The sequence below is a fragment of the Cimex lectularius genome, unplaced genomic scaffold (assembly GCF_000648675.2).
Source record: "Cimex lectularius strain Harlan isolate CLEC.00 unplaced genomic scaffold, Clec_2.1 scaffold297, whole genome shotgun sequence".
NCBI classification, from domain to species: Eukaryota; Metazoa; Arthropoda; class Insecta; order Hemiptera; family Cimicidae; genus Cimex; species Cimex lectularius.
The window spans coordinates 242,529-254,666 of record NW_019392866.1 but is presented as its reverse complement, the minus strand read 5'-3'; the positions used below and the strand labels follow the sequence as shown (position 1 = coordinate 254,666).

Here is a 12,138-nt window from a genome sequence, read left to right as displayed (position 1 = left end):
ATTTGATTTACAATTTTATATTTTAAAGTAAACAAATTATTACACCGAATCATTATCGCTTTTAAGTCTTGGTATAGTATTAATTATTTTAAATCAACTTTAGAATTCAGAGAGGGGCTCTTTATTTCCTGGCAAGGCCTGCAATTAAAACCTTTAAACCACATTTTAATAGGAAACTATTAAATCGTACAATTATAAATAAATTGACTATATTGAAGTAATAAAACTATAATTTATTATTAAATATTAATTTTGATTTAGTTTTATGTTTTTATTAGTCATTCAATCTACATATTTCACGACATTCCAAAAAAAAATTACATTTTATATTATTAAAGGGTTTTATTTACAATAAAACTGTTATTTATTTATTGTTTTTAATTTAAAAATAATATTATTGAGATTATTAAAATGTTAATTAATAATGTTATAATGTTAATAATGTAAATTAATTATGTTTTTAAAAAATTTAATTTTGTCGGAAATAGATTCTTTGTACTTCTAGATCAAGAAGGCAGTGGCTGTGTGAATGTTCACGCATCGGCCAGGTTTCACGTTTCCTCCAGTTCTTCGTACGGGAGCTTTCGTTTCACGTGATTTTTGTGAGAGGTTAAAGTTAACAAAAAGGACTAAACATGGGTCGTATGCACGCACCTGGGTAATTTAGCTATATTTATTATTTATATAATAAAAATTGAAAAAAAAGAAAAGTGAAAAAGTCGGTTAGTCGATCGGCGTGTTGCGGTACCACACAGCACATCCGCCCTGACTGCCGAGTTTTTATGTATACATTTTGTTGATCTTTTATTAATTAATTTTCCTTGCAGAAAGGGTATTTCCCAATCCGCACTGCCGTACCGTCGCAGCGTCCCGACCTGGCTCAAGTTATCGGCGGACGACGTCAAGGAGCAGATCTATAAGCTGGCGAAGAAGGGCCACACGCCATCCCAGATCGGTAAGACCCCATCTTTAATGGTACCTGTCCGGTTGAGAGTACTCGCTAATGGACACGCTTCTGTGAGTGCTCAGAGGAAAGTGGCGGGCGACTCAGAGAGTGGACTTGTATCGCTTGCTCCCTAATCAAAACTTTCTTCACTCTCTGAGAGCAGCTCACAAAATAAGTGTAATGACCGAGATAGTGATGAGATTTTGGAGGTGCTGTAAAGTTCTCCGTATTATCCTCATCACTCCCTTTTATGTCACCAATCAAATGATCCATAAAGACCTTAAAATCCCATTCCTGAAGGAACACGCTTCTTCAATTTCCACTTTAAACTATCCCTCCACCCTATCCGCTAGCCTAACCTCTTTCCTTAACATACCACTCTTATCATCCTCGACACCATTTAAATCGATGGGAGAACGAGTTTCAAGTTTCACCCTTTAACATCTATTTTGATATCCACATTCTTTTTTATTATTTATAATTTATACTTTTGCAACAGTTCTTTTTCATATACAATCAAAATATTTCTTCATGTGGAGGACTACAGCTTCATCCAAGAACTGTAAAATACATCAGTTTCTTCTGATTTTCAGAATGTACCTTGTAGTACATTGTCTATTGGATTCATTATTCTAATACATAAAATGCATGTTATTGATATTGAATTTGATTTATGATATTAGCATTGCCGCAGCTGAGCAAACATATGTCTTTTCTGTAATTGGTGCTTAGTTTTAATAAGTTACGTTTATGTTTGTTTTGTTCTGTGTTTAATATTTTTGGATTGTTGAAATCAAAATTGTGTTGGTGTTAAAATGGTGGGTAGCTGCTGTACGATTTTGTTTGGATTTTTTGCAATCATAGATACATTGTTTTAACCTCTTATCCAGATATTGGGATGTAATTCCGATGTTGCCAGACAATTTATACAATTGATTTTGAAAAGTAAATTATTAAAATTTAATTTACAAATAAACATACATAATTATATAATGTATATTACATTATATAATCTTGTTTAAATAAGTGTGCGCGCGCGCGTGCGTTTGTGTGTGTACACATTCATATAAATTCATGATACATAATAAAAATTACATGTTACATAAATAAATATAATATTCTCATAATTTCTGAACTGATGTATGTCTTCCAGCTAATTAATTTCTTTCGAGTAAGTGTATGCTTATACCAAAATTATTTTGTCTTGTGATCCATGGCTTAACCCGGGCCCTTATTTTATTAATTTTCTTCCTTTTGTTTAAAATGTTGCTTTTCTGTCACAATGCCATCTTACCTACCACTGTCAATAGTCGACTGGATCGACTGTGGACACTTTCTTCAGAGTTTTCGCGAGAAAATTGATGGAGAGTAGCTCCTGAGAAACACTTAACTCTGAGAGTTGCTATCAAGAGTTCTTGAGCGATTTACTCTTAAGTGGACAGGCACCTTCTTCCTACCTAAACCTTTTAGTATGGCCAACTGACTAGGAATTATTCCGATAATTTTCAACATACGACCCTTAAAATCCTCGACACCATTTAAAACAACGAGGGGATGTGTTTCAAGCTTCACCCTTTAAGATCTATTTTGTTATCCACATCCTTTCTTATTATTATTTATCATTTATACTTGCAAAAGTTCTTTTTTTTTATACAGTTTCTTCATGTGGAGGACTACAGCTTAATCCAAAAACTGTAAAATAAATCAGTTTCTTTTGATTTTTGGACTGTACTTTAATACATTGTCTATTGTATTCATTACTTTGGCAAGAAGCTTGTTATAAATATTTTTCTTCATATTTTCTCTTATACATACCAAGAATCCTTATATTTTCCAATTTAGCCAGTTTATTTTGAATTAGGAAGACTTATTTTGTCTGGCATAGCATAAACTCTGCTCAGTCATTTATGATAAGATTGTTTTTTTGTTTTCTCACAGTGATTGACTTAGACCTAACAGATCGAGTGTAAATGTTTAAATAAATAAGTTCATGTATTCGTTTTTCTGTGTTACAAATCATTTCTTTACTTTGCTGTTAAATTAATAACTGTTGTTAAAATTTAAAGGTGTCTTACTCAGGGATTCACACGGTGTCGCCCAGGTGCGATTTGTCACAGGAAACAAAATCTTGCGGATAATGAAAGCGATCGGTCTTGCACCCGATCTTCCCGAGGACTTGTATTTCCTCATCAAAAAAGCTGTTGCTATCAGGAAGCATCTTGAGCGAAACAGGTATTTGATTTTTTTTAAATTAAATTACTTCCAACTTAATGTACGTGTGTTTTTAGGAAAGACAAAGACTCAAAGTTCCGTTTGATTCTCGTTGAATCGAGGATCCACAGGCTGGCCCGCTACTACAAAACAAAGGGAACCCTGCCACCCGTTTGGAAGTATGAATCGAGCACAGCGTCTGCCCTTGTTGCATAATTTTTTTTAAACAAACGATTTAAATACAAAAAAAATTTACACTTTCTGTTTTATTTTATACTGTACCAAAAATACATTTAATACCCTCATAAACTTAAAAATATGGTTTATAATAATGATTAACTTAATGGTTTAAAGGCTTTTTGAAAGAAAAAATATATATATGTATACATACATCTTTATAACTTTCTTTTACAATGTTTGATCACATTGCTTCTAATCGCCGCTGTTACGATACCAATACTTTCAACAAAGTCAACAGCAATAATGTTCGCTTTTTCTGACCATTCATTGTGAAACTCTAACGTGAGGTTAGTGTTGACGGTGTTAGCCATTTTTCTCAGCCCTCCCATCAGATCAAATATGACTATCAAAGATGTCGGTGTTAACTCGGCCATCATTGCACTGCATTCTTTAGATTTGGTCGGACTTAAAAATAAATAAATTGTTATGATTATAAATAATTTTTCTTCTTTTTTTTATAATTTGTCTCACTTGAGTAACCGTGATTGCAAGTAGCTATACAGACTTGATAACGACTGTTTGTCTCCCCAGTATTGTTTTACGGGCGGTTTCATGAATTTTTGATTTGAATGAATGTTTCTTGTGCTGTAAGAAATCAGCAGACGTTTTCCGCTGTTCCAAATGTTTTTAAATGTTGTCTTTTTTTTGTAATTGTGGTAGACCAAATCGTTGAGTTCTTGCTTTAAAAATTTAGCAAACTCTTCGTGGATTTTATCATTGAATCCTAAAGAAAATGAGCTGTAATAGAAGTTTTTGGATTTTTTTTTCTTTTTAATTGTTACCAATAGGGAATCGGTGAAAATCAATGATGACTATTTCATTAGTCTGATTCAAGAACAATTTCACTTGGTCCAGTACTGGTTTCAAAGGCCTCATTGGCAACAAATCATGATTGCACCACCATTTTTCATCAGTGCTGTTATAGTGGCCAATTCTCAGGTCTAAATATCTCACTCCGTGCATGAGTTGATCATAAATGTTCAAGTCCTGTGCATAGAAATTTCAGTAGAGTTTTTGTTAAGAAAGGAAATTCTTTCTAACCTGTGTGTAAAGGTAGTTGTAGATCACTAACGTTTTTCTATTGTTGCCGTAATATGCCGCAGATTGATGCGTACCAGGAATGAATGCCTCATACACATACAAGTCTTCTAAGTATTTTTTATTTGCGTTCATCCATCTAGGGTACTTTTTGAAATATGATTTTGTGACTAAAAATAAACAATTCACATTAAAATTGTCAAATAAATTAAACATAAATTTTGAAACTTTACAAACATTTACCTGTTTTATTTTCTTTTTGAAAAGTTGCTACATATTGCATATCGCCTTGGTCGTCAAAAAATATTCCAGTGTCTAGTTGTCCGCTTTCAGCACTTAATTGTGCTGAGAATAATTTTGTCTCATTGCCATAAAGTATTATTTCATCTCCTGGCCCAAATAACTCGTCATACCAGATTATCCTCATTTCATTTGCAGCTTCGGACTTCGCGTTAATCAAGGGGGATATGACAATTTCCAGATAGATATCATCTGCAGGTTGCAATTACAAAATATAAGATATCGACCGGGGCAATCATAATATAGTATTCAAAATAAGCCTAGAAGAGATGGCCAAGTCCTTCTGGTAAAAAATTTAGGTCAAAAGCATCTCTAACTTTATAGATAGAATGATGGATTTTTCAAATGGGTATTTAATATTTAACCTGTATAATCATGAACTCTGACATAGACATCTTTTCTCTTCCCATTTCTGTCCTGTCTCAACCTACAAGGACCATATGTTATGTGTTAAAAAGATCAAATTTTGATATTACCTGTGGCTAATTGGAAACAAGGTAAAAAATATCGTAGTGTTCAATAGTTATTTTTCTTAGCGTCACGTAACATAAAAAATGGTTATGATGGAATAAGTAGAAGTAGTCAGTGTTTTATTAAGAATATTGTAAAAACATACAAAACAGAGATTAAAAAAATACACACTACAATAAAATAAATCATATAAACTTTGCACAGTTGATCATAGTGAGTTCAAAAAGAAAAAATAAATACACTTCTACAGTTAAATTATTCATGGTTTCGCACGTTCAAAATTGAGCTATATTAAAAACCATCTTCTCATTGGAACGTCACATTGGCGGCGGGTTCAATAATTCGTGTTGAAGCATGCTTGTAACTCTTTCAACTGATGATGAGCTTTAAGCTTGAAATCAGGATGGTTGAAAACAACAATCTGTGAGTAAGAATTATCTTTTAAAAATTATTCAGAAATCGTGAGATGCGGTCTGGTGTGATGTAGGTTTCAGAAAAACATTTTCCTTATCGTGCCAACGTTTCGATCTTTATTGAGATCATCATCAGGGCTCAAAGTGTTTATCTTCCGTGTAATTTGAGAGTGCCCACCAACACGACACGCAAGAATGGCACAATTACACGGAAGACAAACACTGAGCCCTGATGATGATCTCAATAAAGATCGAAACGTTGGCGATAAAGAAAATGTTTTTTCTGAAACCTACATCACACCAGATCGCATCTCACGATTTCTGAATAATTATTGATTAACGGTCACTAATCACCACACATCTTTTAAAAAGATTAAACATTGTACTCACTCGTCCTTTATCATTTCTATCGATTGTTATCCATGTCATACTTTTGTCCATGTACTTTTATAATATATACGTTTTTTTTTTTATAAAACGAGAAAAAATTAAATCTAATTTCCCATAAAATTGGGCAAAGCCAAATAATGAAAATGATTCTCCAACATATTCAAATTACACAAGAAACAATTAGTTAATTTTCTTCAAATTTCCACATTTTAAAATTTAATTTAAACATTTCAGTTTTTACCTTCATTATTGAACTGAACACTTTCTTGGTAGTGGGCACTCTCAACACGACACACAAGAATGACACAATTACGCAGAAAACAAACACTTTGAGCCCTGAAGATGATCTCAATAAAGATTGAAACGTTGGCCCGATAAAGAAAATGTTTTTCTAAAACCTACATCACACCAGACCGCATCTCACGATCTCCAAATAATCACTGTTGATTTATTTAATACTTCTGTTTCCTCATTAAAATGTCAGTTACTTAAAGCATAATGTTAAAAATATGTATGTAATTATCATGCTTTATTATATTATTTTTATGTTTTTTTGTATAATTCCTAGTCGTTATAATTATGTAGACAGGGTATTTAATTAAATATTTATGTCGTTTTATTTATAAGGGCCTAGAATACTGTCATACATTTCCCCATGTAATTTAATTTTGTGCAAATGATTCCATGGTTAGCCTGGTAATAATGAACAATCCTTCTTTGCCAAAACCACGGATTTTGATGTAAATTAGGGTAAATGGACGTGAAAAAAGGCTACTGTGCAAAACTTTGTTGTCTTGATTCTTTGATGGATCTAGTCTTCTTACAGATAGAATAAATAATGTATTTATTAGAATTCAATACTTTGGCTTCACCTGTGTTGAACAGCTCTAAATTGGAATCTTGGAGGCATTTTTCATACGGGTCATTCAGTGTATCCATTTCCCCCATCTGGAAAACTAACACTAATAATAAATAAATAATTTCTTTTTGAATGAGCATCACGATAGACCACTGCCGATTGATTAGGTGCAATTCACAGGCCTACTAACACTACAATGTTTCACAAATAAATAAGAAATCTATTTATCTGTCTTTCTTTGTAAATGATAAGACTTTTATCTAATGATATTCCAAAAACTGTTCGCTTAAAATTATTCATGATTTTTGACACAATAGCCACCTCTGTTCTTTATAAAAAACACAACTCTAAAAACAAGATTTATCAGAAAAGAAAATGTGATAAAAATCAAGCGATCAAGTCTGTTTTTTAACTGCCTTCGTAATTATGCCTATAACAGTAATAATAATGTAATAAGAGTGTAACATGAGAAGAATATACTCACCTCAAATATTTTCTATTAATAAAACGATTTTCCTTTCATCTAATTCTCTAGAAAAGCCTAAAAAGGAGAGTATTCAACAAAAAAGCAAATATATATTTAAGTTCAACCTCTTTATTTTAAATAAATATAAGTATATTTGCTATCAAGAACTAAAAATACTTCACATATATTAAAATATTAACATTTTTTTATTTTAAAAAACATTTCAATTACAAAGGAAAAAATGATCAATAGAAAAAACTTGAAAAAAGACAAATATTTCTCTCCTAGTATAATAGTAAACTCTGCATTAAAATCACATCAACTAACAATTTTCCTGTATAACAATAATCACAAATTTAATATAAAAAAATTCTCTTTCACATTTTTATATTATCCTCTTTGTTTAGATCAATGTTTCACTCATGCTGTATGCAAATAAATAAAAGAAATGAAAACATTTAATAGTCTTTTCAAAGTATTAACTCTTAAGCCATTATAAGAACGAATATACTTTGAGCAATACTTTTTTTTATAGTAAAAACAAAAAGCACACCTTATGGTAAAACTTCCTATGGCACAATTTAGGCATTAACTGCAGTTAAAAATGTTTACATTAGTTAAATATTATATAAATCTAGGGATCACTGGTTTTTTACAAATCTCTTAAAATAGGAACAAATAATTTAACAACTCTTAACAGCAATAAAACAAAATATATCAAATCTTTCTTAAAAATGTACGGCTTAAAATTAGAAATATATAGCTATATATTATTTAAATATATAATATATATATTATTTAGATATATAATATATAAATAAACAATTTATACAACATATAAATTAATTATTTATATATACATTTAAATATAAAATACACAAAAATCCATTATATTAAACATGCCAAAGAAGTAAATGGTTAGTTGAATCCTCCCGTCCGGCGACTTCTGAAATGCCCGTTGATCGAAAATCTTCGTAACCGTCGCCACCCGATATGACTAGAAGCTTGCTTGAATCTTGCTTTTTGTGGAAAGACGACTTTTTTTTGTGATCAGCCACAGAGCTGAGTGACATATCTATTGTAGTTAAAAACCTAACATGACCGGTGTGACCATGAGGGACGCCTGTTCACAAAAATTAAAGTTTTATTTGATAACATTGATAAATTAGCCAGTATGAAAAAAAGCAATGATTACCGGAGACATTGGGAATGGTAGTCAGTTTAGTAGTTGTTGGGGTTACATGAGGTAGCGGCATCGTAAGAAGCACTCCTGCACTCGTTCCGATCCAGAGCAAATCCTTGCACGCTAAAAGAGCAGTGATACGCAGGCATGCAGATTTATGCTGCCTTATAATATCATCAGAACCTAAACAAGAAACATTTAATATTTTATCATCAATCATAATGAATTGAACGTACTGGCCAGCATTTTTGTTACGGCTGGAGCTACGTTAATTTCTCCAAGCCACTCGTAACTCGCTGCATGGAAAAGCCGAATCGTAGATGAGTTGTGAAGGGATATCCAGACAGACAATCCTGAAACGGTTATCGAAGTAACACTCCTATTGCTTTCTCCGCTTACAACAAAAGAATGCTGAAAAAATATAAAAAAAATAAAATATATTGCAAAAAATAAGGTGAACAATCTGAAATGAACTTTTACAAATTTTGATATTTTGTCAATTCCAAACATGAATAAAAATAATTTTGAACTACTTTACTGCAGAAAATCAAATGGCACAACATTTGTCTATATTGAACAGTAGATTTTGTAATTATAGGCTTTGCTTTTCGCTTGGGCCGCTTTTTGGCCCCACAAAGGTGGTTGATTGTTAAGAAAAAAGAGCAGGACTCTGACATGAAAAAGTCTGGAGAAGTTACTTTGGACATTTTTGGAAATGAAATATTGTCCAACAAAGTATGGGGCTGAAAAATCAAGAATAGGAAAAATAAGAGGTTCGAGGTATGACAGCCAGACACTACGAAGATAAAATAAAATGATTGAATTGTACATTTTTATTGAACATTGTAAATATTATAGCTATCAGCAATTATAGCATAAAACAAGAATAAAAGCAGAATAAAATCCCGTGGTCAAAGAACTAATAAGCAATGATGACCGTTGAGAAATATTAAAATTGGTATTTGTTAAACAAAAATTCAATCGTATGATCAAACTTTTTAGTTTATGAAATTTAAAATAAATTTTATTTGATAAAAACATTTTCAAATTAGAAATGACAACTAAATGATTCAAGCTGACTCAATTAATGCCAAGTAAGCAAAAGGAAATATTTTTTCACAGGAAAAATACACCAAACTCTAAAAACTAGTCTGCATAATTATGATAAACCTAGAAGAAAGTGAAAGTTAAATCATCATGGTAATACGACAACAAAATTACCTCGACTGTCAGAGATGATATATTTAGTATTTTTATCGATGTACTGCAGCTGCACCAAAGTCGTCCATTGATTGGAGTCATTTTTTTAACAGGTACTGTAGTCGAACCAACTGAGACTACGACAGGATCACTTGTGTTCCAATTTCCATCTAGAACAAGCAAACAAAAATTTAAATTCGACATAAAAATTTATATAATTCTATAATCCTCACTAGCTTCCCGGAAGTAAACTGTAACATCTCCATTTGCCAAAGCAACAAAAACCATGTTTTCCAAATATCTGAAATCAGTTTAAAAAAATTATATTAAGTGTGTAAAAGGAGAGAAAGATATAAATTTACATTATGTTTTGAACAGAAGCATTGTGTTGTATTTTCACTTTGTTTTTCTTTGTCCGTATGTTATCTGTGCAGTTATACACATGTATGTAACCATCTTCAGTACCGAGCCACATTGTTCCTGTGAGCGTATCTTCGCTGACCTGGGGTTCATTTTCATCTTCTCTTTCTTCATCCTCGCTCGATGAACTACTGCTAATAAATTTTTTACATTATTACAATTTTCTTTTAAACGTTATTCTTTAAGTCTACCTATCAAGGTGGATGTTTGGAGATTTATCGGCATCTTCGACAGAAATGCTTATACCACTGTTACAATTGATGCATGAAGTACTCTCATTTGAAAGCCTATCAATAATAAAATATTTTTAAAAAATAGCTAAATTTTCAACATTGAAAAAACACACCCTGGGACGGGGGCTATACAGAGTATCCTGGCATTGCAAACACCATTGCAAGAAGTCACTGTGGGCTCGGGGTGTAAGGACAGAATGCAGACTTGGCCGACATAGCCGTCACTGTTGCAAACCCAAACGTCCCTGGGCCCTGGACCATGAGTGGGCGCCGCACAGGTGAATTGAAGACCGGCGCGTGTCTTTCTAATCGGCACTGCTGATACGAGTTCTGGCATGGCTCGTCTCTCGCCAGTGAGAGCTGTGAATTTTGATCACTGTAAATCTGAATCTTTATTTTTAAACAAACTTTGTCACTTAATTCCACTGTGTTTGTGTTGAAATGTTAAATCAGAAAGCGTTACAATAGTCTTAAAATAATCACCTAGCCTTTGCTTTGCTCCGTTGAATGTTTCTTCCCATATCGTCCTTTTCTCCGGTTTGGAAAATATCAACGCTATGTTTTCCATCCCACTGCTGTCAAATGAACGAATTAGCACAGTAACACATGAGGTTTTTTGAAAAACTTACTGTGTATTAATGGTCAATTCCAAATATGATAATTGCGAGTCTGCTGCATGCCTTTCAGTCAGCTGCTTGTTCAAGGCAGAAAGCATTTCTCTAACATTTTCCTCGAGCTGTGAATGCGGGCAATGGAGTGTGGTTACAAGTTCTGCCATCTGCGATAGGGTAGAGACGTCTGAATTGAGCTGCTCCATTTCTTTAAGCATTTTTCTAACAGTGTCATCTAAAATCGTGAATGAATTACAAAAGAACCCCTTAATGAAGATTAAACAGTAAACAAACCTTTGACTATTTCTAGATCATCTAAAGGTATTTTCATTAATAATTTAAATTTATTCCCTTCTAACGTGTTAACTACACTGCCAGGCATACTTCTGAAAAAGAAATTCCAACGATATCATATATTTTTTAAATTTAATTTTCTCCGAAACTTACTGAGGCGTTTTTCTTATTGTACCACTTCTTCGTTTGATACTTGTTATTACCAGAAGGTCGTTGAAAAGGAAGAGAGCTCGATCTTTTCTACCCTGAGATGTTGTAATACTGACTTGGTCGTGGCAAAGGAATGTTCTTTCTGGAGTGCTCAGGCCAGCTAAGCCTTCAATTATCGATTCCAACAATGACAACTCTTGACAGTTAGACGTCCTCGGATTGAGAGTTTTATGCTGACCGAGATTAATAGTCACGGCTAGCTCATGAATAGCCTGTTGTGCATTAACTAATATGCTTGCATCACCATGTGATGGTTCAGTGTGTTTTAATAATGTCTAAAAAACAGTTATGCTCATGTTTAATGTTCTTTGTTATTAAATATACTTTTAAGTACCTGAATAAGCAATTCGTATCGAGGAATTCTTTGAACAGGCATTATTAAAAGTGAATCTAAAGCCAGTTTACCTTTATGCTCCCTTGCCATTGTCTGTAAAATTTTAAATCTATAACATTGTTATTTTGCGTTATGAAATATTACTTTGTTTACCTCAAGGAATCTGGCAAAGGCAGGCTTCGATTGGCTATTTGTTTTAATGGCCTCTTTGGCATTTTCCCAATTATTAATAAAATTAGTATAAGATTCTATCACAGACTGTTTGGTGAACTAAATAAACAAAGTCCAAAATTATAGCTATAAAGACGATCTGATTTGG

General features: G+C 32.6%; 3 protein-coding genes across 5 annotated transcripts in view; 1 reads left to right on the top strand and 2 right to left on the bottom strand.

Moving 5' to 3' along the window:
- The first annotated feature begins 529 nt into the window (after positions 1–529).
- Positions 530–3,419, top strand: LOC106665275 (40S ribosomal protein S13). The gene is made up of 4 exons (XM_014391596.2): positions 530–658; positions 828–955; positions 3,013–3,178; positions 3,235–3,419. Exons 1-4 carry the CDS (start codon positions 636–638, stop codon positions 3,371–3,373), a joined length of 456 nt encoding a protein of 151 aa, XP_014247082.1. The 5' UTR covers positions 530–635; the 3' UTR covers positions 3,374–3,419.
- On the bottom strand, positions 3,409–7,238 carry LOC106665274 (PI-PLC X domain-containing protein 1-like). The gene is made up of 6 exons (XM_014391595.2): positions 6,882–7,238; positions 4,679–4,927; positions 4,439–4,605; positions 4,180–4,384; positions 3,869–4,121; positions 3,409–3,802 (listed from the first exon to the last, which is right to left on the bottom strand). The coding sequence occupies exons 1-6, from the start codon at positions 7,006–7,008 to the stop codon at positions 3,553–3,555; spliced, it is 1,251 nt and encodes a 416-aa protein (XP_014247081.1). The 5' UTR covers positions 7,009–7,238; the 3' UTR covers positions 3,409–3,552.
- Positions 7,239–8,155: 917 nt separating this feature from the next.
- The window catches only part of LOC106665260 (rho guanine nucleotide exchange factor 17), a 72,763-nt gene continuing 68,780 nt past the window's right edge, over positions 8,156–12,138 (bottom strand). For 2 of the 3 annotated variants that reach the window (XM_014391569.2, XM_014391568.2), the window contains 14 exons: positions 11,973–12,089; positions 11,820–11,912; positions 11,429–11,760; positions 11,276–11,367; positions 11,000–11,216; positions 10,854–10,945; positions 10,484–10,730; positions 10,329–10,424; positions 10,080–10,271; positions 9,951–10,018; positions 9,739–9,887; positions 8,754–8,928; positions 8,530–8,700; positions 8,156–8,457 (listed from right to left, as the gene is read on the bottom strand). In XM_014391569.2, coding sequence (XP_014247055.1) covers positions 8,228–8,457; positions 8,530–8,700; positions 8,754–8,928; positions 9,739–9,887; positions 9,951–10,018; positions 10,080–10,271; positions 10,329–10,424; positions 10,484–10,730; positions 10,854–10,945; positions 11,000–11,216; positions 11,276–11,367; positions 11,429–11,760; positions 11,820–11,912; positions 11,973–12,089 — 2,271 coding nt within the window. In that variant the 3' untranslated portion in view covers positions 8,156–8,227. The remainder of the gene's footprint in view (positions 8,458–8,529; positions 8,701–8,753; positions 8,929–9,738; positions 9,888–9,950; positions 10,019–10,079; positions 10,272–10,328; positions 10,425–10,483; positions 10,731–10,853; positions 10,946–10,999; positions 11,217–11,275; positions 11,368–11,428; positions 11,761–11,819; positions 11,913–11,972; positions 12,090–12,138) is intronic. The other variant, XM_024228861.1, reaches the window with a different exon arrangement.